Here is a 26,079-nt window from a genome sequence, read left to right as displayed (position 1 = left end):
AAATTAATTAATTAATTAATGAAAGTACCTTTACTGTCATTTTAAAAGGATGAAGGAGGGAGGGAGGGCGAGAGGAAGGCTGAAGCTAATGTGTACATTTAATCTGCCATCTTTAATTAAAATGATGCAAAATTTTTATCTGAAGATTTGTACCTTGATTAAGTTCTGGAAAATTCTTAGCGATTATCTCTTCAAACATTGTTTCTTTGCTGAATTAGTTTTTCTCTTCCTACTGTAACAAGTCACCATAAACATAGCAGTTTAAGACAATACAAATTGATTATCTCATAGTTCTGTAGGTCAGAAGTCTAGGTAGGCCCTGCTGCCAAAATCAAGGTGTCAGTAGCCTGGCTTTTATCTCAAGGTAGGAGAATAAAGGAGGAAATCTGCTTCCACATTCACTTAGGTTGTTGGCAGGAATTCCATTCCTTGCTCCTGGAGGGCTGAGGTTCATGATACTCTGCAGGCTCTTAGCCTCCCTCAGCTGTCCTAGGATCCCCGCATTCCTCATCACACTGCACCCTCCATCTTCAAACCCCCAACAGCCGTCAAGTCCTGCTCACACTTGTCTGTTTTTAAGGGTTTGTGCAAATGCATTGGGCCCACCTGGAATATCCAGGACAATCTCCCGGTTTTAAGGCCTTTAACGACCTTAGTTATGTCTGGAAAATCCCTCTTGCCATGTAATATTCATAGGTTCCAGAAATTTGGGTGTAGACACCTTTGTGGGGGGCGTCTGCCTTTCATAGCTCTGGGACCTTCTTTGAGTCTCTGAAGCTATTATTTGTATTTCTTTATTGCTTTCTAAATATATTCCTTTGCACTAGGTTATAGGTAAATTTTCTAATTCTTTTCACTATATCTAATCTACAGTTCATCCCACGTAATGTAAAAAAAAATTTGATGACTGTATTTTTAATTTCCAATTTTTCTGATTGACTCCCTTTCATATGCATCTGTTCTTGTTTCATTTAACAATTCTTGTTCTTTCTAATGGCTGTTATTCCTTCCATCTATCTAGACCAGTGGTTCTCAACCAGGAGTGATTTATCCCCCCAAGGGACAGCTGGCAATGTCTGGAGAGATTTTTGGTTGTCACAACTTGGGGGATGCTACTGGCATCTAGTGGGTAGAAGCCAAGAATGTTATTAAACATTCTACAATACACAGGACAAGCCCTCTAAAACAAAGAATTATTCAGCCCAAAATGTCAAAAGTGCCAAGGTCGAGAAACTTCGATCTAGATCACCTTACACATATTCATTTTAAAGGCTTCATCAGACTCTTTCATTTCATCTAGAGAGAATTCATGTTTTGATGTTTTATTTTGTTGGCTATCCTTGTTAGCATTAGATTTCTTCATTGTTTTTCGTTTGTAAGCGCACTTTCAGTGAAAGGTTATTTTTTTTTCTCTCTGCATCTGGCTCTCCCTCCCCCCAGTTATCAGGTTTGAGGGTGGCCCCAACAGGATTGCCCCACAATTCATAAAACAACTTATTAAAGCACGTGGGAAAACAGACAAGGCACACACAATGAAAATGGTTAAAGCAATATATGAATGAGTACAAAGTATTCACAACCCACAGAGCAGTTAGGTGATACCCAAAGATTAGGTACATTTTCAGAACGGAAGTCCTACTTGAGAGAGTAGTAAATAGAAAGGAGGAAATGAGCTTCTCTCTGATCATCTAGAAGTTTTCACGCGAGAAATGGAATTCTAGGATTTGACCATGTGTTTTCTATATATGAGCAGGCTCTCTATAACCAGTTGATTTAAATGTAATTTCATTCACACATGTTTACTGCGGTCGGTGCCAGAGAAACTAGCTGAGTAAAATAATCTTGACTCAAGGAATTCAAAATTGGAGGAGGCAGGGAGAGACATATAAACAAATAATTACCTTTTGACGGGATGAGTTATAACTCATGGGATCAAAACATAGTGATATTATACTCATCATAATGGGATGAATATAATATAAGGATCTACGCATCGGGGACGTGGGTGTGGGTGGTTCTCAGGGAAAGTTGCACAGACAATCGGCTATTTAAGTTGGAGTTTACGTGGTGAGTAGGCGTCCCCCTAGCAGGTGAAGGCCAATCCGCAGCAGGGACCAGGGCTGGGCAGGGTTTTAACCCCGCGTCCAGAAGGTTAAGGCACACGACGGAGAGGATGACACAGTTTCTGGCGCCCGCTGAGGTTCGGGGTTCGCCCGCCGCTAGGGGTGCCGCGGCGTCGCGCCGTGCGGGCCGTTGCGTTTCCGGGCCGGGCCTAGCGTCGCCATCTCTGTCGGGCGCGTCCCCGCCGCGCGCGGCGAAACGACTGCCGCTCCCGTTACCGAGGCAACCGCGGCGCCTCCTCCGCGCCGGCCCCGATAGTCTCTCCGCGCCATTTTCAAACTGTCCTGGAGCCGGAACCGGTGTCTGGGGCGGAAGGAGCCAGCAAGGGAGGCGAGGCGCGAGGGAGAATGCGACCGCAGGCGGAGGGAGCAGCGGCCGGGTCTGCGGGTGAGCGCGGCGCGGGGCGGAAGGGCCGAGCTGGGCAGTGCCTCCGCCTCCCGGGCGGTCCCGGCGGGCCGGGGCGCGGCCGGGAGAGAGGCCGCGCAACCTTGGGAGGAAGTGGGGCCCGGGCGGGCTGGCGGACGGGGCGCGGAGACTCCCCGCCGCCCCGCTGCTGACACCCCTTCCCTTCAACACCCGACTGCGGAGCTGCGGCCCAGAGGTCGGCCTGGGGCCGCGGGAACCCCCTGTTTCCTCCTAACCCTCTCGCCGCGAGCGTCTGTACGGCCCCCGCGGACCCGCCTCCTACTGACTGATGGGTTGATTTAAAAGTTAAAATGTTCTTTTCATATAAGAATCATACAGGTTCTTTGTAAAAACAAAAGTGCCCCAAAGCGTAGGACGAGAGTCGTTTATTAACCCTTGGCCAGCACCTTAGTAAACATCCCCTCTTGCTTCCACTCTCTGAAATGAGTGAGGATTCCCGAGGTAAACTCAGTTAAGGTTGGTTTGGGGGTTTGTTATGTTTTGTTTTTTTGGCCCCTGTGCATATGTACGCACAGGATATTTTTGAAAAAATAAGATGTACTGGCTTTCAGACGTCAACCCCCCAGAGTTAAGCAAGTGGGTGGTTCTAAACACGTATGTGTGGAGGACCTCCAAACCTTACCTTTTATGTTTTGCTAGAAATTTTCAGTATAGCCACAGTGTTTGGGTAATGGAGATGGGGGCGGTGGTGGAGGACAGCAGCCTATGGGTGGGGAAAGCCTAATACGTGTTTTTTGTCCTTGTTGGGAGGATTTTAATCTTTTTCATCTGTCCTGTGTGTGGATGATTTTTTGATTCATATTCATATTCTCCCTCTCTCTCAGAAGGATGTGAGGAAGTATTATTTCTGGGTAACCAAAGTGGGTACCAGACAAAATGGAGACATGTTTGAATGTTGAGGCCCTACTAGTTCTTGGTTTGACCGGTGAATTTCTGATGTCTCCAGGACTTTTTCTAGAACACCCTGCATCAGTCAGGTCCCTCTTGTGGAAGGAACCTAGAAAGAACCTACTATAGAATGGGGACTCCATTCAAAGAAAAGGCTAGCAAGAGAAGGAAAGATTTGTAGAAAGGAGTAATCAAGGAGAGGTGTTAATTTAGTGATTTGATAAGTTGAGGCAGCATAGTACAGAAACCAGAGTGCTGGATCAGGACTCAGGGGACCTGAATGCCCACCTACTTCGTGGCCTTGTGGTTTGGGAATATAGTTACTCTTTTTATTTATTTATTGGCTGCCTTGAGTCTTCATTGCTGCGCGCGGGCTTTCTCTAGTTGCGGAGAGCGGGGGCTGCTCTTCGTTGTGGTGCGTGGGCTTCTCTTGTTGCGGAGCATGGGCTCTAGGTGCATGGGCTCAGTAGTTGTGGCTCGCAGGCTTATTAGTTGTGGCACGCGGGCTTCGTTGTTCCGCGGCATGTGGGATCTTCCCGGACCAGGGCTCAAACCCGTGTCCCCTGCATTGACAGGCGGATTCTTAACCACTGCGCCACCAGGGAAGTCCCGAAAGTTACTCTCTTGAGGCAGTCTTACCTCATCTTTGAACAGGGAGGGTGTCCTGCACCCTGTCTCCCTCACAGGGTAGTTGTGAGGACCAAATTTTCCATGTATTCATATACTTGCATGTTTTATAAATTGTGAACAGTAGAGATATATAACAGAGTTTTTATTTGGTTTAGAAATAACGAGTATTAGGACCATATTTACCTGGCAAAATTAGAAAAGAGCACATTTTTCTAAAGAAGTGATTTTTTTTTTTTTTGTGCGGTACTTGGGCCTCTCACTGCCGTGGCCTCTCCCGTTGCGGAGCACAGGCTCCGGACGTGCAGGCTCAGCGGCATGGCTCACGGGCCCAGCCGCTCTGCGGCATGTGGGATCTTCCCGGGCCGGGGCACGAACCCGTGTCCCCTGCATCGGCAGGCGGACTCTCAACCACTGTGCCACCAGGGAAGCCCAAGAAGTGATTTTTGAATGACTCCATTTTAGGGCAGGTTGATAGATAATATATTCATAAATATTTAAAAAGACAAGGATAAAAACATGTACAGAGATGCTTATGCGTTTGTGTCTTTTTTTCTTTCTAAACTAAGTAAAATTTACATGGTGAAATGCACAGATCTTAAGTGTGCTATGTGAAAAGCTTTGATAAATGTATACACTGGTGTGACGTCTGTCCCCATCAACACAATATTTTCATTACCTCAGAAAGTTCCCTTGTAGCCCATCCAGTCAGGCTCTCCTCACACCCGCATAGCCTTAGGCCACTGCTGTTCTCATTTCTGTGCACAGTTTAATTTTGCCTGTTCTTGAACTTCATATAAATGGAATCATACAGTATATGTATGTTATGTAACATCTTTCCTCTATTGGTGGATAAATAGGTTGTTTGCAGTTTGGGGCTATTATGAATAAAGCTGCTTCGAATATTCTTGTAGAGTCTCTTTGTAGATGCTTATTTTCATTTCCTTGAGTAAATACCTTGGAATAGAATTAGAGAGTCGTAGGATAGAAGTATGTTTAACTTTATAAGAAGTTACCAGGCTTTTTCCACAGAGATTTTACACTCCTGTCAGCAATGTGAAGATTCCTGTTACTCCAAGTCCTTAATGACATTTGATATTGTACCTTTAATTTTAGCCATTCTAGTATGGGCATAATTGTATCTCATTGTGGTTTCAATTTCCCTGATGTCTAATGGTATTAAGCAACTTTTCATATGATTATTCCCATTCAGGTATCTTTTGCAAGTCTTAGCCCATTTTCTTATTGGGTTGTCTTTATTATTGAATTGTAAGGGTTCTTTATCCCATATACAAATCCTTTGTTAGATATTATGAATATTTTTCTCCTACTCTTTTGTTTTTGTTTGTCAAATAAAAGGGCATATTTTGATGAGCAGACTTTTCAATTTAAAGAAATCCAATTTATCAAGTTTTTCCTTTGTATTTAATGCTGTTAAAAGAGGCTTTTCTAAGTATTCTTTGCCTGTCTCAGGCTTGGGAAAATATTTTTTTTTTCCTAGAAGCTTTATTGTTTTAACTTGTTTTAAAAAAATTATTTATTTATTTTTTGCTGCATTGGGTCTTCGTTGCCGCACGTGGGCTTTCTCTAGTTGCAGCAAGCGGGGGCTACTCTTCGTTGTGGTGCGTGGGCTTCTCGTTGCGGTGGTTTCTCTTTGTTGTGAAGCACGGGCTCTAGGCATACAGGCTTCAGTAGTTGTGGCACGCGGGCTCAGTAGTTGTGGCACAGGGGTTTAGTTGCTCCGCAACATGTGGGATCTTCCTGGACCAGGGCTCGAACCCATGTGCCCTGCATTGGCAGGCGGATTCTTAACGACTGCACCACCAGGGAAGTCCCTGTTTTAACTTTTCTGTATAGGCTTATGAGGAGATGTTTATTTTAATGCAGCAATGTGAATATCATAAACATTGGATTTAAATCAATCTAAATATTCCAGAAGACTGCCTACCTGAAAAGAAACAAAGAATAAGTGCTTCATATTAAAAGATTCTTTTCTTCTTAACGTGAAACAATAATAATAGCTGATAACAGAATGATGTTTCATTCTTTTCTTTTAGGATTTTAACTTTTGGAAATGAATAAAACCAGTTTGGAAGACAAGATGACTACAGCTGCAGAAAGAAAATATATTAATATTAGGAAAAGATTGGATCAGTTGGGATACCGCCAGACTCTGACAGTGGAGTGTTTACCTTTGGTAGAAAAACTTTTCAGGTAAAGATGAAAATACGGTTCTAAACCTGTGTGATCCTTAATCCCATTTATCTAGTTTCTGATTGAACTTTATCCTTCAGTAGAGAAATGGGTAGATTTTTTAAAAGTCCTAAGTCATCTGAAGTTTCTCTATTCTTCTTAGATTCTACTCTGCTGTCGTCATTCAGGGCCTCCACATTGCAAAACTCTAGGGTCACCATTCACACTATACTATTCAGAGTGAATGTTTCTGCAGGTTTTGTCTGTGAGTAAAAGTACAATTTTTAATGTGATTTTCTGATCTAGTTGAGAGTTCTGTAACTGCTTTATTCACTGGTCATTAATTTTTTATTGAAATATAGTTGACATTATGTTAGTCACTGGTCTCTAATTACTGTTACATTTATAATGTTTCTCTAATGTGGTTGACCATGACTTTAGCTGTTACTTGTTACTTTAACTGAAAGAGTCTTTGTGATTTTTGTTCTTTTCCGCATGAATTCTACTACTGTGATTTGAGACTAGAGCAGGGAAGTGGCCTAGGAGGCTTTTGCAGTAGGACTATAAGTGATGATGATGGAAAGGAGAGAATGGATGAAAGATACTCTATGGTCTTTAGCATGGCCTGCAGAATCCTTCATGATCAAGTACTAGATCGACAATTCGGAGTTATAGGGTAGAAGTATATTTAACTTTTCAGGAAACTGACAAACTTTTTCCACAGTGATTTTATACTCGTACACCTTCATCTCCCCTGTATTAACCACCTGAAGCTCCTAAACATGTGTTCACTTTCTCCGTTGGTCTCTCCATATGCTATTCTATCTGCCTATAAAGTCCCTTTCTCCTCTCCCTCCTGCCTTGCCCTTATGTTCAGTTAGCCATATGGCCTGCAGGACTCTGTCACATCTGCTGCATGTTATTAGCTATTATCATTGTTGGAAACTTGTTTTATCTTCCCGATAGAATGCAAACTCCATGAGACTAGAGACTGACTTTATAACTGGCATACCTAGAACAGACTGAACACATTGTTGGCACTGAAATATTTGTTGAGGTTATCACATAGTATTATAACTTTTGACAAATTGTTAGTAGAATGTAAGTTCCGTGATAGTGGGTTCTTTACCATGTGCCCTGCTCAATAAATGTTGATGGAATGAATATTCCACTGGTCTGTGTTCTTAGAGGTCGGGAACTGACTCATTATTTGTTGTGTCCCTGACACAGCATATAGCAGGCATTCAGTAAATGTTTGCTGAATGAACAAATAAGTTTCACAGATTCCACCGGATTAGGTGACTAATTAGACATGGGGGGGTAAGTTAGAGGGGAGATTGAAAGATGATTCTGCCTGTGTGTATATGTTTCATAACTTTTTTTTTTTTTTTTGCGGTACGTGGGCCTCTCACCGTTGTGGCCTCTTCCGCTGTGGAGCACAGGCTCCGGACGCGCAGGCGCAGCGGCCATGGCTCACGAGCCCAGCCGCTCTGCGGCACATGGGATCCTCCCAGACCTGGGCATGAACCCGTGTCCCCAGCATTGGCAGGTGGACTCCCAACCACTGTGCCACCAGGGAAGCCTGTTTCATATAACTTTTAGTTAATCTTGTCTTGGGACTTCACTGGTGACTCAGTGGTTAAGAATCCGCCTGCCAATGCAGGGGGCACAGGTTCGATTCCTGGTCTGGGAAGAGCCCACGTGCCACGGAGTGACTGAGCCCACGGGCCATAACTACTAAGCCCGCGCTCTAGAGCCCACAGGCCATAACTACTGAGCCCACATGTCACAACTACTGAAGCTCACGTGCCTAGAGCCCGTGCACCACAACAAAGAGTAGCCCCTGCTCACCGCAACTAGTGAAAGCCTGTGCACAGCAACAAAGACCCAATGCAGCCAAAAATAAAATAAATTTATATTAAAAAAAAATCTTTAATCCTGTTTTGAGATTTTTTTTTTTTAACATCTTTATTGGAGTATAATTGCTTTACAATGGTATGTTAGTTTCAGCTTCACAACAAAATGAATCAGTTATATATACACATATGTTCCCATATCTCTTCCCGCTTGCGTCTCCCTCCTTCCCACCCTCCCTATCCCACCCCTCCAGGCGGTCACAAAGCACCGAGCTGATCTCCCTGTGCTATGCGGCTGCTTCCCACTAGCTATCTACCTTACGTTTGGTAGTGTATATATGTCCATGCCTCTTTATCGCTTTGTCACCGTTTACCCTTCCCCCTCCCCATAGCCTCAAGTCCATTCTCTAGTAAGTCTGTCTCTTTATTCCTGTTTCACCCCTAGGTTTTTCATGACATTTTTTTTTTCTTAAATTCCATATATATGTGTTAGCATACGGTATTTGTCTCTCTCTTTCTGACTTACTTCACTCTGTATGACAGACTCTAGGTCTATCCACCTCATTACAAATAGCTCAATTTCGTCTCTTTTTATGGCTGAGTAATATTCCATTGTATATATGTGCCACATCTTCTTTATCCATTCATCCGATGATGGACACTTAGGTTGTTTCCATCTCTGGGCTATTGTAAATAGAGCTGCAATGAACATTTTGGTACATGACTCTTTTTGAATTATGGTTTTCTCAGGGTATATGCCCAGTAGTGGGATTGCTGGGTCATATGGTAGTTCTATTTGTAGCTTTTTAAGGAACCTCCATACTGTTTTCCACAGTGGCTGTATCAATTTACATTCCCACCAGCAGTGTAAGAGGGTTCCCTTTTCTCCACACGCTCTCCAGCATTTATTGTTTCTAGATTTTTTGATGATGGCCATTCTGACTGGTGTGAGATGATATCTCGTTGTCATTTTGATTTGCATTTCTCTAATGATTAGTGATGTTGAGCATTCTTTCATGTGTTTGTTGGCACTCTGTATATCTTCTTTGGAGAAATGTCTATTTAGGTCTTCTGCCCATTTTTGGATTGGGTTGTTTGTTTTTTTGTTATTAAGCTGCATGAGCTGCTTGTAAATTTTGGAGATTAATCCTTTGTCAGTTGCTTCATTTGCAAATATTTTCTCCCATTCTGAGGGTTGTCTTTTTGTCTTCTTTACGGTTTCCTTTGCTGTGCAAAAGCTTTTAAGTTTCATTAGGTCCCATTTGTTTACTTTTGTTTTTATTTCCATTACTCTAGGAGGTGGGTCAAAAAGGACCTTGCTGTGATTTATGTCATAGAGTGTTCTGCCTATGTTTTCCTCTAAGCGTTTGATAGTTTCTGGCCTTACATTTAGGTCTTTAATCCATTTTGAGCTTATTTTTGTGTATGGTGTTAGGGAGTGATCTAATCTCATACTTTTACATGTAGCTGTCCAGTTTTCCCAGCACCACTTATTGAATAGGCTGTCCTTTCTCCACTGTACATTCCTGCCTCCTTTGTCAAAGATAAGGTGACCATATGTGCGTGGGTTTATCTCTGGGCTTTCTATCCTGTTCCATTGATCTATCTTTCTGTTTTTGTGCCAGTACCATACTGTCTTGATTACTGTAGCTTTGTAGTATAGTCTGAAGTCAGGAAGCCTGATTCCTCCAGCTCCATTTTTCGTTCTCAAGATTGCTTTGGCTATTCGGGGTCTTTTGTGTTTCCATACAAATTGTGAAATTTTTTGTTCTAGTTCTGTGAAAAATGCCAGTGGTAGTTTCATAGGGATTGCATTGAATCTGTAGATTGCTTTGGGTAGTAGAGTCATTTTCACAATGTTGATTCTTCCAATCCAAGAACATGGTATATCTCTCCATCTATTTGTATCATTTTTAATTTCTTTCATCAGTGTCTTATAATTTTCTGCATACAGGTCTTTTGTCTCCTTAGGTAGGTTTATTCCTAGATATTTTATTCTTTTTGTTGCAATGGTAAATGGGAGTGTTTTCTTGATTTCACTTTCAGATTTTTCATCCTTAGTGTATAGGAATGCCAGAGATTTCTGTGCATTAATTTTGTATCCTGCTACTTTACCAAATTCATTGATTAGCTCTAGTAGTTTTCTGGTAGCATCTTTAGGATTCTCTATGTATAGGATCATGTCATCTGCAAACAGTGACAGCTTTACTTCTTCTTTTCCGATTTGGATTCCTTTTATTTCCTTTTCTTCTCTGATTGCTGTGGCTAAAACTTCCAAAACTATGTTGAATAAGAGTGGTGAGAGTGGGCAACCTTGTCTTGTTCCTGGTCTTAGTGGAAATGCTTTCAGTTTTTCACCATTGAGGACGATGTTGGCTGTGGGTTTGTCATATATGGCCTTTATTATGTTGAGGAAAGTTCCCTCTATGCCTGCTTTCTGCAGGGTTTTTATCATAAATGGGTGTTGAATTTTGTCAAAAGCTTTCTCTGCATCTATTGAGATGATCATATGGTTTTTCTCCTTCAATTTGTTAATATGATGTATCACGTTGATTGATTTGCGTATATTGAAGAATCCTTGCATTCCTGGAATAAACCCCACTTGATCATGGTGTATGATCCGTTTAATGTGCTGTTGGATTCTGTTTGCTAGTATTTTGTTGAGGATCTTTGTATCTATGTTCATCAGTGATATTGGCCTGTAGTTTTCTTTCTTTGTGACATCCTTGTCTGGTTTTGGTATCAGGGTGATGGTGGCCTCGTAGAATGAGTTGGGGAGTGTTCCTCCCTCTGCTATATTTTGGAAGAGTCTGAGAAGGATAGGTGATAGCTCTTCTCTAAATGTTTGATAGAATTCGCCTTGGAAGCCATCTGGTCGTGGGCTTTTGCTTGTTGGAAGATTTTTTTTTTTTTTTTTTTTTTTTTAATTAACATCTTTATTGGGGTATAATTACTTTACAATGGTGTGTTAGTTTCTGCTTTATAACAAAGTGAATCAGTTATACATATACATATGTTCCCATATCTCTTCCCTCTTGCGTCTCCCTCCCTCCCACCCTCCCTATCCCACCCCTCCAGGCTGTCACAGAGCACCGAGCCAATATCCCCGTGCCATGCGGCTGCTTCCCTCTAGCTATCTACCTTACTATGTTTGTTAGTGTGTATATGTCCATGACTCTCTCTCGCCCCGTCACAGCTCACCCTTCCCCCTCCCCATAACCTCAAGTCCGTTCTCTAGGAGGTCTGCGTCTTTATTCCTGCCTTACCCCTAGGTTCTTCATGACATTTTTTTTTTTCTTAAATTCCATATATATGTGTTAGCATACTGTATTTGTCTTTTTCGTTCTGACTTACTTCACTGTGTATGACAGACTCTAGGTCTATCCACCTCATTACAAATAGCTCAATTTCGTTTCTTTTTATGGCTGAGTAATATTCCATTGTATATATGTGCCACATCTTCTTTATCCATTCATCCGATGATGGGCACTTAGGTTGTTTCCATCTCCGGGCTATTGTAAATAGAGCTGCGATGAACATTTTGGTACATGACTCTTTTTGAATTTCGGTTTTCTCAGGGTATATGCCCAGTAGTGGGATTGCTGGGTCATATGGTAGTTCTATTTGTAGTTTTTTAAGGAACCTCCATACTGTTCTCCATAGTGGCTGAACCAATTCACATTCCCACCAGCAGTGCAAGAGGGTTCCCTTTTCTCCACACCCTCTCCAGCATTTATTGTTTCTAGATTTATTGATGATGGCCATTCTGACTGGTGTGAGATGATATCTCATTGTAGTTTTGATTTGCATTTCTCTAATGATTAATGATGTTGAGCATTCTTTCATGTGTTTGTTGGCAGTCTGTATATCTTCTTTGGAGAAATGTCTATTTAGGTCTTCTGCCCATTTTTGGATTGGGTTGTTTGTTTTTTTGTTGTTGAGCTGCATGAGCTGCTTGTAAATTTTGGAGATTAATCCTTTGTCAGTTGCTTCATTTGCAAATATTTTCTCCCATTCTGAGGGTTGTCTTTTGGTCTTGTTTATGGTTTCCTTTGCTGTGCAAAAGCTTTGAAGTTTCATTAGGTCCCATTTGTTTATTTTTGTTTTTATTTCCATTACTCTAGGGGGTGGGTCAGAAAGAATCTTGCTGTGATTTATGTCATAGAGTGTTCTGCCTATGTTTTCCTCTAATAGTTTGATAGTTTCTGGCCTTATATTTAGGTCTTTAATCCATTTTGAGCTTATTTTTGTGTATGGTGTTAGGGAGTGTTCTAATTTCATTCTTTTACATGTACCTGTCCAGTTTTCCCAGCACCATTTATTGAAGAGGCTGTCCTTTTTCCACTGTACATTCCTGCCACCTTTATCAAAGATAAGGTGTCCATATGTGCATGGGTTTATCTCTGGGCTTTCTATCCTGTTCCATTGATCTATCTTTCTGTTTTTGTGCCAGTACCATACTGTCTTGATAACTGTAGCTTTGTAGTATAGTCTGAAGTCAGGGAGCCTGATTCCTCCAGTTCCTTTTTTTGTTCTCAAGATTGCTTTGGCTATTCGGGGTCTTTTGTGTTTCCATACAAATTGCGAAATTTTTTGTTCTAGTTCTGTGAAAAATGCCAATGGTAGTTTGATAGGGATTGCATTGAATCTATAGATTGCTTTGGGTAGTAGAGTCATTTTCACAATGTTGATTCTTCCAATCCAAGAACATGGTATATGTCTCCATCTATTTGTATCATCTTTAATTTCTTTCATCAGTGTCTTATAGTTTTCTGCATACAGGTCTTTTGTCTCCTTAGGTAGGTTTATTCCTAGATATTTTATTCTTTTTGTTGCAATGGTAAATGGGAGTGTTTTCTTGATTTCACTTTCAGATTTTTCATCATTAGTATATAGGAATGCCAGAGATTTCTGTGCATTAATTTTGTATCCTGCTACTTTACCAAATTCATTGATTAGCTCTAGTAGTTTTCTGGTAGCATCTTTAGGCTTCTCTATGTATAGGATCATGTCATCTGCAAACAGTGACAGCTTTACTTCTTCTTTTCCGATTTGGATTCCTTTTATTTCCTTCTCTTCTCTGATTGCTGTGGCTAAAACTTCCAAAACTATGTTGAATAAGAGTGGTGAGAGTGGGCACCCTTGTCTTGTTCCTGATCTTAGTGGAAATGCTTTCAGTTTTTCACCATTGAGGATGATGTTTGCTGTGGGCTTGTCGTATATGGCCTTTATTATGCTGAGGAAAGTTCCCTCTATGCCTACTTTCTGCAGGGTTTTTATCATAAATGGGTGTTGAATTTTGTCAAAAGCTTTCTCTGCATCTATTGAGATGATCATATGGTTTTTCTCCTTCAATTTGTTAATATGATGTATCACGTTGATTGATTTGCGTATATTGAAGAATCCTTGCATTCCTGGAATAAACCCCACTTGATCATGGTGTATGATCCGTTTAATGTGCTGTTGGATTCTGTTTGCTAGTATTTTGTTGAGGATCTTTGTATCTATGTTCATCAGTGATATTGGCCTGTAGTTTTCTTTCTTTGTGACATCCTTGTCTGGTTTTGGTATCAGGGTGATGGTGGCCTCGTAGAATGAGTTGGGGAGTGTTCCTCCCTCTGCTATATTTTGGAAGAGTCTGAGAAGGATAGGTGATAGCTCTTCTCTAAATGTTTGATAGAATTCGCCTTGGAAGCCATCTGGTCGTGGGCTTTTGCTTGTTGGAAGATTTTTAATCACAGTTTCAATTTCAGTGCTTGTGATTGGTCTGTTCATATTTTCTATTTCTTCCTGATTCAGTCTTGGCAGGTTGTGCCTTTCTAAGAATTTGTCCATTTCTTCCAGGTTGTCCATTTTATTGGCATAGAGTTGCTTGTAGTAATCTCTCATGATCTTTTGTATTTCTGCAGTGTCAGTTGTTACTTCTCCTTTTTCATTTCTAATTCTATTGATTTGAGTCTTCTCCCTTTTTTTCTTGATGAGTCTAGCTAATGGTTTATCAATTTTGTTTGTCCTTTCAAAGAACCAGCTTTTAGTTTTATTGATCTTTGCTATCGTTTCCTTCATTTCTTTTTCATTTATTTCTGATCTGATCTTTATGATTTCTTTCCTCCTGCTAACTTTGGGGTTTTTTTGTTCTTCTTTCTCTAATTGCTTGAGGTGCAAGGTTAGGTTGTTTATTCGAGATGTTTCCTGCTTCTTAAGGTGGGCTTGTATTGCTATAAACTTCCCCCTTAGAACTGCTTTTGCTGCATCCCACAGGTTTTGGGTCGTTGTGTCTCCATTGTCATTTGTTTCTAGGTATTTTTTGATTTCCTCTTTGATTTCTTCAGTGATCACTTCATTATTAAGTAGTGTATTGTTTAGCCTCCATGTGTTTGTATTTTTTACAGATCTTTTCCTGTAATTGATATCTAGTCTCATGGCGTTGTGGTCAGAAAAGATACTTGATACAATTTCAATTTTCTTAAATTTACCAAGGCTTGATTTGTGACCTAAGATATGATCTATCCTGGAGAATGTTCCATGGGCACTTGAGAAAAATGCGTATTCTGTTGTTTTTGGATGGAGTGTCCTATAAATATCAATTAAGTCCATCTTGTTTAATGTATCATTTAAAGCTTGTGTTTCCTTATTTATTTTCATTTTGGATGATCTGTCCATGGGTGAAAGTGGGGTGTTTAAGTCCCCTACTATGAATGTGTTACTGTTGATTTCCCCTTTTATGGCTGTTAGTATTTGCCTTATGTATTGAGGTGCTCCTATGTTGGGTGCATAAATATTTACAATTGTTATATCTTCTTCTTGGATCGATCCCTTGATCATTGTGTAGTGTCCTTCTTTGTCTCTTTTAATAGTCCTTATTTTAAAGTCTATTTTGTCTGATATAAGAATTGCTACTCCAGCTTTCTTTTGGTTTCCATTTGCATGGAATATCTTTTTCCATCTCCTTACTTTCAGTCTGTATGTGTCTCTAGGTCTGAAGTGGGTCTCTTGTAGACAGCATATATAAGGGTCTTGTTTTTGTATCCATTCAGCTAATCTGTGTCTTTTGGTGGGAGCATTTAGTCCATTTACATTTAAGGTAATTATCGATATGTATGTTCCTATTCCCATTTTCTAAATTGTTTTGGGTTCGTTATTATAGGTCTTTTCCTTCTCTTGTGTTTCTTGCCTAGAGAAGATCCTTTAGCATTTGTTGTAAAGCTGGTTTGGTGGTGCTGAACTCTCTCAGCTTTTGCTTGTCTGTAAAGGTTTTAATTTCTCCATCAAATCTGAATGAGATCCTTGCTGGGTAGAGTAGTCTTGGCTGCAGGTTTTTCTCCTTCATCACTTTCAGTATGTCCTGCCACTCCCTTCTGGCTTGTAGGGTTTCTGCTGAGAGATCAGCTGTTAACCTTATGGGGATTCCCTTGTGTGTTATTTGTTGTTTTTCCCTTGCTGCTTTTAATATGTTTTCTTTGTATTTAATTTTTGACAGTTTGATTAATATGTGTCTTGGCGTATTTCTCCTTGGATTTATCCTGTATGGGACTCTCTGTGCTTCCTGGACTTGATTAACTATTTCCTTTCCCATATTAGGGAAGTTTTCAACTATAATCTCTTCAAATATTTTCTCAGTCCCTTTCTTTTTCTCTTCTTCTTCTGGAACCCCTATAATTCGAATGTTGGTGCGTTTAATGTTGTCCCAGAGGTCTCTGAGACTGTCCTCAGTTCTTTTCATTCTTTTTTCTTTATTCTGCTCTGCATTAGTTATTTCCACTATTTTATCTTCCAGGTCACTTATCCGTTCTTCTGCCTCAGTTATTCTGCTATTGATCCCATCTAGAGTACTTTTAATTTCATTTATTGTGTTGTTCATCATTGCTTGTTTCATCTTTAGTTCTTCTAGGTCCTTGTTAACTGATTCTTGCATTTTGTCCATTCTATTGTCCATTCTATCTCCAAGATTTCGGATCAACCTTACTATCATTATTCTGAATTCTTTTTCAGGTAGACTGCCTATTTCCTCTTCATTTGTTAGGTGTGGTGGGTTTTTATCTTGCTCCTTCATCTGCTGTGTGTTTTTCTGTCTTTTCATTTTGCTTATCTTACTGTGTTTGGGGTCTCCTTTTTTGCAGGCTGAAGGTTCGTAGTTCCTGTTGTTTTTTGTGTCTGTCCCCAGTGGCTAAGGTTGGTTCAGTGGGTTGTGTAGGCTTCCTGGTGGAGGGGACTAGGGCCTGTGTTCTGGTGGATGAGGCTGGATCTTGTCTTTCTGGTGGGCAGGTCCACGTCTGGTGATGTGTTTTGGGGTGTCTGTAGACTTATTATGATTTTGGGCAGCCTCTCTGCTAATGGGTGGGGTTGTGTTCCTGTCTTGCTAGTTGTTTGGCATAGGATGTCCAGCCCTGTAGCTTGCTGGTCGTTGAGTGAAGCTGGGTGCTGGCGTTGAGATGGAGATCTCTCGGAGATTTTTGCTGTTTGATATTATGTGCAGCTGGGAGGCCTCTTGTGGACCAGTGTCCTGAAGTTGGCTCTCCCACCTCAGAGGCACAGCACTGACTCCTGGCTGCAGCCCCAAGAGCCTTTCATCCACAGGGCTTCTTAATTTGGGATGATTCGTTGTCTAGTCAGGTATTCCACAGATGCAGGGTATATCAAGTTGATTGTGGAGCTTTAATCCGCTGCTTCTGAGGCTGCTGGGAGAGATTTCCCTTTCTCTTCTTTGTTCTCACAGTTTCCAGGGGCTCAGCTTTGGATTTGGCCCCGCCTGTGCGTGTAGGTCGCCGGAGGGCGTCTGTTCTTTGCTCAGACAGGACGGGGTTAAAGGAGCCGCTGATTCGGAGGCTCTGGCTCACTCAGGCCGGGGCGGCGGCAGAGGCCGGCGTGACATTGCAGCCTGAGGCGCGCCGTGCGTTCTCCCGGGGGAGTTGTCCCTGGATCCCGGGACCCCGGCAGTGGCGGGCTGCACAGGCTCCCCGGAAGGGCGTGTGGCCAGTGACCTGTGTTCGCACACAGGCCTCCTGGTGGCGGCAGCAGCGGCCCTAGCGTCTCATGTCTGTCTCTGGGCTCCGCACTTCTAGCCGCGGCTAGCGCCCGTCCCTGGAGCTCTCTCAAGCAGCGTTCTTAATCCCCTCTCCTCGTGCACCAGGAAACAAAGAGGGACGTAAAAGTCTCTTGCCTCTTCGGCAGGTCCAGACTTTTCCCCGGACTCTCTCCCGGCTAGCCGCGGTGCACTAACGCCCTGCAGGCTGTGTTCACGCCGCCAACCGCAGTCCTCTCCTGGCGCTCCGACAAAAGCCGGAGCCTCAGCTCCCAGTCCCGCCCGCCCCGGCGGGCGAGCAGACAAGCCTCTCGGCTGGCGAGTTCCGGTCGGCCCGATCCTCTGCGCTGGAATCTGTCCGCTTTGCCCTCCGCACCCCTGCTGCTGTGCTCTCCTCCGCCTCCCGAAGTCTCCACCCGCGAAGGGGCTTCCTAGTGTGTGGACACTTTTCCTCCTTCACAGCTCTCTCCCGCTGGTGCAGGACCCGTCCCTATCCTTTTGTCTCTGTTTAGTTTTTTCTTTTGCCCTAACCAGGTACGTGGGGGGTTCCTTGCCTTTTGGGAGGTCTGAGGTCTTCTGCCAGCGTTCAGTAGGTGCTCCGTAGGAGTTGTGCCACGCGTAGATGTATTTCTGGTGTATCTGTGGGGAGGAAGGTGATCTCCGCGTCTTACTCTTCCGCCATCTTCCCGGAAGTCTCTCCTGTTTTGAGAAGTTTTTGAGTACTTTCTGGTACCTTGAAAGACTCCTAGTGTTTGTTTTTGTTTGTTTGTTTTTAGATTTGAGCTCACTTAAGATTAACATTTATTTTAAGTCTTTTTACAAATATGTTTTTAGTTATTAAAAGTTAATGGAATGTTTCCTTGTATTTACATTTTCTGTTCTTGAATATTAGTGATCTAGTTCATACAACAGAAAGTCTTCGGAAATCAAAATTATCTGCTGTGAAAGCTGAAAAAGAAAGTGCCAATTTTGATTTTGTATTGGAACCTTATAAACTTGAAAATGCAAAATTGAGTAAGGAAAATAATGAATTATACCTGGAATTAATGAAACTGAGAGAACAATCAGGCCAACACATTAAAGGTAAAATATTGTGATTTTTTTTTTTTTTTTGCGATACGTGGGCCTCTCACTGTTGTGGCCTCTCCCGTTGCGGAGCACAGGCTCTGGACGCACAGGCTCAGCAGCCATGGCTCATGGGCCCAGCCGCTCTGCCGCATGTGGGATCTTCCCGGACCGGGCCATGAACCCACGTCCCCTGCATTGGCAGGCGGACTCTCAACCACTGCACCACCAGGGAAGCCCAAATTTTGTGATTTTTAAAATGCAATATTTTTGCCCTTTTTATTTTATATGTAAGAAAGGCTAGTCTACCTTTAAAACTGTTGATTAGAAAATGTGGTAGTCATCCTATTGACACCTCTTGAAATATTGTAGGGTGTGTTGAAGAGTTTCCAAGAAGGAAAGTAAATTTGCATTCCATAACTGTATTCATTTTTACTTTATGTGGATTAAATTTTTAGAATTAAAATTGCTGTAGAGGGCCCTCCCTGGTGGCACAGTGGTTAAGAATCCACTTGCCAATGCAGGGGACATGGGTTTGAGCCCTGGTCCGGGAAGATCTCACATGCCGCAGAGCAACTAAGCCCGTGCACCACAACTACTGAGCCCATGTGCCACAACTACTGAAGCCCATGTGCCACAACTGCTGAAGCCTGTGTGCCTAGAGTCCATGCTGTGCAACAGAAGAAGCCCGCGCACCGCAACAAAGAGTAGCCCCCGCACGCTGCAACTAGAGAAAAGCCCGCACATGGCAACAAAGACCCAACGCAGCCATAAATAAATAAATAAATTAATTTTTTAAAAAATTGCTGTAGAAAATATTAAATGCTGGAACTGAAGAAATGTTCTTGAAATAACTTTTGTTTTTCTCTTAACTGAGAGAAAGCCATGTATCTGTCGTTCTGATTCTTTAATATCCCGTCTTTGATCTGGAAGGTAGAATTAGAATGATTTCAAAGGTACTGGGCAAAGGGTAATTATATGGCTAACTTATTATAAAATCTTCTCATATTCAATAGGAAGCCCTGTCTGATACCTGGCATGAATTCATAATCCCTTAGCTTCATATTCAATTTACTGGATCAAAAGTCATGATTTACATTAGGCTCATACCACAGAAGAAAAATATAATTCCTTTTTGTGCTTAGTGACTTATTTGCAGTTTGTTAATAGTGGTAGAAAAGGTATAGCCTTTCTAACAAAGCATACATGAGAATCAGGTGGAGCCTTTCAAATTACTATGACTTTTTGTATTTTGTGAAATGGAAGAATTTCTAGATTGTAAAATACTCTGAATCTTTTTCATTTTAAGAGTTGAAAACCACATTGAAAAAGTGTGCACGTGAAACAGCTGATCTGAAATTTCTAAATAATCAATATGTTCATAAACTCAAACTTTTGGAGAAAGAGAGTAAAGCTAAGAATGAAAAAATTCAACAACTTCAAGAAAAGAATTTGCAAGCTATAGTACAAACTCCAGGTGAGTCTGTTCCCTCTCAAAACAAATTGTACGTATGTAATATTTTAAAGATATTAGAACTGTTGACTGAAATGGGACTTTGGATTTTCATGCTTAGAATTTAGTATTTGAAAAGATGTACTTGGCTAGTCACAAAAACTTTTAAATTTATTTCTGAAGATCCAGCTTATATTCTATACATGTGCTTAGAAATTTATGTAATAATAACTTCTTAGATACAAGTAGTCTGGCTTCAGTGCCCAGAGTTTTATTTCCTTAATCATTAATTTAAATTCTTTTTTCTATTATTTTTATCATTATTATTATTTCAGTTATAAAAGTAATTCATACTCATTAAAGGATTTGGAAATGATGTACTTTCTTATTTCTTAGTTTTACTCTGTTTTTTTTTTTTTTTTTTTTGCGGTACGCGGGCCTCTCACTGCTGTGGCCTCTCCTGCCGCGGAGCACAGGCTCCGGACGCGCAGGCCCAGCGGCCATGGCTCACGGGCCCAGCCACTCCGCGGCATGCGGGATCCTCCCAGACCAGGGCATGAACCCGCGTCCCCTGCATCAACAGGCGGACCCTCAACCACTGCGCCACCAGGGAAGCCCTATTTTACTCTTTTTAGCTTTATGCTCAGTAGTTCTCAAGCAAGAAAAAAGAAATGACGGGGTATATGCAGAGTTGGTGGTTGTCTGGTCATAAAGTCAGTGGAACAATCTCCAGTACTAGTAACCAGATCATTGAGATGTCTAAACCATGGGATTAAGATTATGGAAGTAAGTGAGGTGTAGGAAAGTGCTGAATTATGAGACTAGGTAGAGACTGAAGTAATTTGGTCAGAATGAAGATTGCCATCAGAAGAGAGTTGAAGATCTGGGCACTGGCACAGTTCTAACCAGTGACAAAGTCCAGGCGTAATCATGTTATTGTGGGCCTATAGCTGAGTGAAGAGGAGACTCATTGGAGTTGAGGAATTGTGAACCGAGGGGTCAGGGTCGGGGAGGAATCAGTGGGATTTGAAATGGCAGGAAGCGAGTTGGAGAGGGAGGACCATGAGCCAAAGGCAGAAAAGATGGAGAAATGTGGGAGAAGATCTCAGAAGTACCTAGAAGATTAAGAAAACAAAAAAGGATTCTCTGAGAAAAGAGTGGGACAGATTCAAGAGAGATTTAGGAGGTGTAATCTCTAAAATTTAGTGACTGAATATGGTAGACTTGGGAAGTAGAGGAATTCCTAAATTTCTGTTTGAAGGGAATGAGTGGGTGGATGATGGTAATATTTCTTAAGGTAGAGAATGTGGAAAGCAGAACAGGAGTCCACCCTCCACAAAGGGTGTGTTGAGTATGTTATACCTACAGGACATTCACACTGAGATTTCTAGTATGCAGTGGGATATGTAGATCTGTTCTCAGCAGTATGATCCCAGATGGAGATTCACATTTGGGAATCATTGGAATATCATGAGAATTGAAGCTCTGAATGTGGTAGGAATTATCTAGTAAGATTATGTAGACTGGAAAGAGAGGAGAACCAAAGACAGACCCTAGGAAAATTGGCATTTAAGGCACAGGTGGAAGAAGAGGGTCTTTGAAAGAAACTGAGGAGCAACCAAGGAGGAAAACCAGGAGATAAGGGAAGAAGAAAATGGTTTACCTGTTCAGGTGTGTATACAAGCAGGTCATTTAAATACTTTTGACCCAGTTTCTTCATCCTCAAAACAAAAGATTAGGAGTATAAAAAATTTGTTAGGAATCTAATGAAGACAAAGTTGAGAGTTATGTTTGTTCTTTGTGAGGGTCGATTAGTTTTTCAAGTACATGTCTAATCTTGGCCAGATACTGGAAAAGGTAAATTATCCATGTGGCTTGGACCAAGGCAGGATATATCTAACCATAAAAATAAATTACTCCTGCTAGTTTTAAGGATAATTGAGACAATTTACTAATTAAGAAATTATACTAATTCAGGGTATACTTTCCACTATATACTAATTTGGCTTCTTAAAGTTTCAGTTATCTTCTCCTTTGGCATTGCTTAATAAGCATGTTTATTTTAGTTATCACTACCTTAAGCTCCTCGTTTGACAGTTTTCTGCTGGTGATGATTTCTTGAGCTCATAATAGCGAATACCACAAGGCACACTCAACTTTCATCTTGCCGAAGTCTGGTCATCTCTTGGAGGAACGGATTAAATCTGGGCATATGTACCAAGCATGCAGAAAATAAAGCTTGTTTTATAACCATATCTTGTTGAGGTTTTTAGGAATGCATTGTTTAAAGATCAGGTGGGTATTTATATATAAGGGAGAAAACATTTTATCAGTATGTAATATGAGCTAGAGACACACTTTATAACTAAAAGGCTAACCTTCTGAAATATTTAATTCTAAGACAGTGTTTTGTTTTGTTTTTAATTTTTTTTTTTTTTTTGAAATACACATTTGCTTTTTTTAGGTGGCAAGAAAAGAAGTATTGCTTTCAGGCGCCAGCGTATGCAAATTGATGAACCAGTCCCTCCTTCCGAAGTCAGTTGTTACCCAGTTCCTCAGCCAGATGACCCTTATATTGCAGACCTCCTGCAAGTGGCTGATAACAGGTGCATTAAATAATTCTTTGTTGGCTTCAGTTAATTGATCACTTGGTTCCCCTTCAGTCTCTTCATAGTAGGGCTTCTGTCTTCTTAACTAGCGTATCTCTGGTGCCTAGCACAGAACTTTGCACAAGCACTCAGTAAATGCTTTCTGAGTGTATTCTGAATATAGAAGGTTTTTACTTGTTTTGAAACTTTTGATTTCAAAGAGATCATATATCTGATGTTTCTGTATATTTGATTTAAAACAATTTAGTGCCATCTAGAGCCTATTTCAGTAGAGTTGCTTTGACATTTAGTTTCATCACCCAGTAAATCTTTTACAGACTCCTTATTACTTCAGATTTTTGTCAAATACCAGTAGACATGAGTAGACTTGTAACTGGCTTTGAAATTCTGCTTCATGATTCTCTAACTGTATATGTTGATATTTCCTTAAATTGGAATCAGATATAAATTGTTTTAATTAAAACTTCATTAAGTTCTCTGGAAAAGGCACTATGTAACTGTTCTGGGGATGTAAAGATGAATAAGGTGGTGTTGCAGCTTTTGAGAAGCTTATAACCCAGTATAATAAAGATGAGACAAAGGAATACACAAAATGCCATTAAGAAAATTATAAGAGGTACAGAGGAGTGAGAGAGCACTAGTGACAGCCTCTGTGGTCTTAGCTGCAGAAACAGTTTAAAGTACGGAACACACTAGTGGAAATGGTTAGTGCAGTTAGCTTTTTACTTTGTAGATTATGCAGAGAATATGGGGGAGTTTTCTACTTTATTAATCTCAATATAGCAAAAAAAAAAAGACATTGAGGGACCAATTAGGATCTTTTAGCTCAGTTCATCTCACACAGTATTATGTACCTGTATTTATATAGTTATCTGACCTTACCCATGAAATATCTCATGTTTTGTTTTTATGGTACAGTTATAATCTAGGACTTAGTGTGTTAGTATTATGCAAGAAGTTTTTGGGGGCTACATGTGTTATCATTTTCTGTCTTTTTCTTTCACCTTAATGTTCTTCTTCATTCTTCTTTTCTATCAAACCATCATAGGTAGCATTAGTCTCTTGATTATCTTGTTTGTTTTAATTTGCATGTGCACATTTAACTGTATTCAGAGTCATTCGTGCATATGTAAGTGTGGTTGCATACATACTCCTCTCCTACACCTAGATTGGTAGGAAATGTTGGTTCCAGTAATGGCAGGGACGAGCAGTGTTTAGCCTTACTCACCCCTACTCCATGGAAAATCTCTTTTTTTTTTTTTTTTTTTTTTTTTTTTTTTTTTTGCGGTATGCAGGCCTCTCACTGCTGTGGCCTCTCCCGTTGTGGAGCACAGACTCCGGATGTGCAGGTTCAGCGGCCATGGCTTCACGGGCCCAGCCACTCTGTGGCATGTGGGATCTTCCTGGACCAGGCCATGGACCCGTGTCCCCTGCATCGGCAGGCGGACTCTCAACCACTGCGCCGCCAGGGAAGCCCCTCTCTTAAAAGCAGACCTGGCTTCAGGCTTTATTTTTCCGGTATGAAAGTGGTTGTGTCATATTTATATTAATGCGTGGCAAAGTTTGATGTAAAACAAATACATTTGGGCAGTTGCAGAATTCAGATAATTTAGACAAATCTTGTTTCTCTTAGAATTAACGAGTTCTGGAAAGGAGTAGGTTTTTTACTGTAGTTACTTGGAAAGTGGTAGTATTTCTCAATATTTTTCTTTTTTCTAGGATTGCAGGATAGTTCATTAGAAAATACAGGGTCATGTAGGATCCCTTATTTCACTTTATAATATTGTGAATTTTGGACTAGACGCTTAGTTCCCTGAACCTGAGAATTGGCAACAGTACCTGGAAGAGTTGTCCTGAGGATTAAAATGCAGTAGTAGGCATAATGTATCTGAGTTTCAAATTATTTACCACTCAATTTTTTATCTATTCTTGGAAAATTAAATCTGCAAGATGATGTACTCTATGCCGTGGCTTCGGAACCCTTTGGCACAGCACCTCCTACCTCACTGAGAAACAAAAAGTAGAGGGTTTTTAAGAGAAGGCATGTAGTTTAATTTCTTGTTATTTTGTATTTCTTAACAAAAGTATATTGACATTAGTTATAAATGTGTTTCAGAATTCAAGAACTTCAGCAAGAAGTCTACCAGTTACAAGAAAAGTTAGCAGTGATGGAAAGTGGACTGAGAGATTATAACAAGCAGGTAGGATTTTTATTTACTTGCATAGTAGGTGTGATTGTATGTGAAATTAAGTTATATTTGATATTACTGATACTGAGTTTTTAAAACAGCTCTTCTTTTTCATAAATTTGTTAATATTTAGAATTAATAGATGGAATGACTTAGATGGCTTCAGGGCATTCAGTCCATTCCCTTCATTATGCATGGAGGTGAATAGTAGTTTTTTGTTTTGTTTTGATTTTTTTAAGGTGAATCATCTGTCTCCCCAAATATAACCATATTAACTGTTTCCATCTCAGGAGGTATTTTATTAAAGTGTGTTATGCTTTGTAATGGTATTTTAAATAATTTTTTAATCTTACTATAGATTTTGTCATTTTGAATATAAGGCTCTTCGAAAGTTACTTTTCTGTGTTACCATATTTGTTGCATGTTTTTGCTACAAGCACTAGTACCCCATAACACGGTTTTCTGAAGAAGCAGGGGAATTAATAGATGCAGAGTTAGATTATAACTTTAACAAGCTTTGTTCTTTCCTACTTTCTGTTGACGTCTTGGCTAAATTCTGACTTGGATAATTATAGGCTTTCTTTCTTAACAGCTTACTGAAGTTTAAATTGGGTAACATGTTTTTCATTTTCTGCACATGACTACGTTTTTTTGGAGTGAAGAAATCTGCACATACAAATATAGATGTAACTTATGTGTTGGTGTAACTGTTAAGTTTATAAAGTACTTTGAAGATTACTTGGATAAAATGGAGTTAAAAGGAATTATAATGTCAACCAAAAAACTTACTTCATGGAGAGATGTTGAAGATATCAAATATGCACATGAGATGAATTGTATTGATATTTTTCAATTTATATTCAGTCATTCTTTCATCATATTTTTTTCCAAGTACTTTATGAACATAAACTGACCAATCTTTACTATCTCTGCATGAGGTGGCTGGGGTGTTTGGAGAAAATAACCTGACCATTCTGATTGAAACCACCAATCTATTGTGGTTATCAATCTTGATTGAGTCCACTGTGTTCCCTATCAGTTTTTTTTTGTTTGTTTGAGCTTGTTCTGTTTTTCTCAGCATATATTCCAGATTTTACTGTTCTCTTCAAGCTCTTTCCCTGGACTATAAGACCCTCCTTCTCAGGATATCACCTTTTTCTCAATTTCCTATCTCTACCCCTTTAAAATGAGCAATATTCACACTCAGGCTCTCCTTAAGACTTAGTGGGTAGGGTGGTACTTCTTCCTGTTTAAGGTTTAGTCTTTCTGCCTATGCACTTGGCCCCATTTCCTCTCTTCTCCTTAGGATATTGCTTTAATCAATTATTCTTCAACAAGCTTACATGGCCGCTTTACAATTATAAATTTTTTAGTCTTCTTAACAGTCCGGTGAGGAGGCAGTAGTGTCATCACTAATATCCCGTTAAAAATCTCTTTTAACTACTTTTCCCTCTTGCTAATTAATGTTTTCTCCCTCATAAGTACTTCTCTAAAGAGTATCTTATTCTTCTTTCTCTGCTTCTTCACCTCCTGTTCACTCCATAACCTTTTGCATTCTGGCTTCTGTCCCACACTTTATAAATTGACCTAGTAATTGATACCACTGACATCAATTGCTACCTCCAGAAGG

At 40.6% G+C, this 26,079-nt stretch overlaps 1 protein-coding gene across 1 annotated transcript in view; it reads left to right on the top strand.

Annotated features, from left to right (window-relative positions):
* The first annotated feature begins 2,235 nt into the window (after nucleotides 1–2,235).
* CEP135 (centrosomal protein 135) overlaps nucleotides 2,236–26,079 on the top strand; it is an 89,289-nt gene continuing 65,445 nt past the window's right edge. The window contains exons 1-6 of the mRNA XM_060012486.1: nucleotides 2,236–2,508; nucleotides 6,120–6,276; nucleotides 18,026–18,216; nucleotides 19,508–19,675; nucleotides 22,116–22,257; nucleotides 24,377–24,461. Coding sequence (XP_059868469.1) covers nucleotides 6,137–6,276; nucleotides 18,026–18,216; nucleotides 19,508–19,675; nucleotides 22,116–22,257; nucleotides 24,377–24,461 — 726 coding nt within the window. The 5' untranslated portion in view covers nucleotides 2,236–2,508; nucleotides 6,120–6,136. The remainder of the gene's footprint in view (nucleotides 2,509–6,119; nucleotides 6,277–18,025; nucleotides 18,217–19,507; nucleotides 19,676–22,115; nucleotides 22,258–24,376; nucleotides 24,462–26,079) is intronic.

This window comes from Delphinus delphis, chromosome 5 (genome assembly GCF_949987515.2).
Source record: "Delphinus delphis chromosome 5, mDelDel1.2, whole genome shotgun sequence".
Classification (NCBI taxonomy): Eukaryota; Metazoa; Chordata; class Mammalia; order Artiodactyla; family Delphinidae; genus Delphinus; species Delphinus delphis.
Note: the sequence above shows the minus strand (reverse complement) of the source record. Positions and strands in the feature narration are given on the sequence as shown.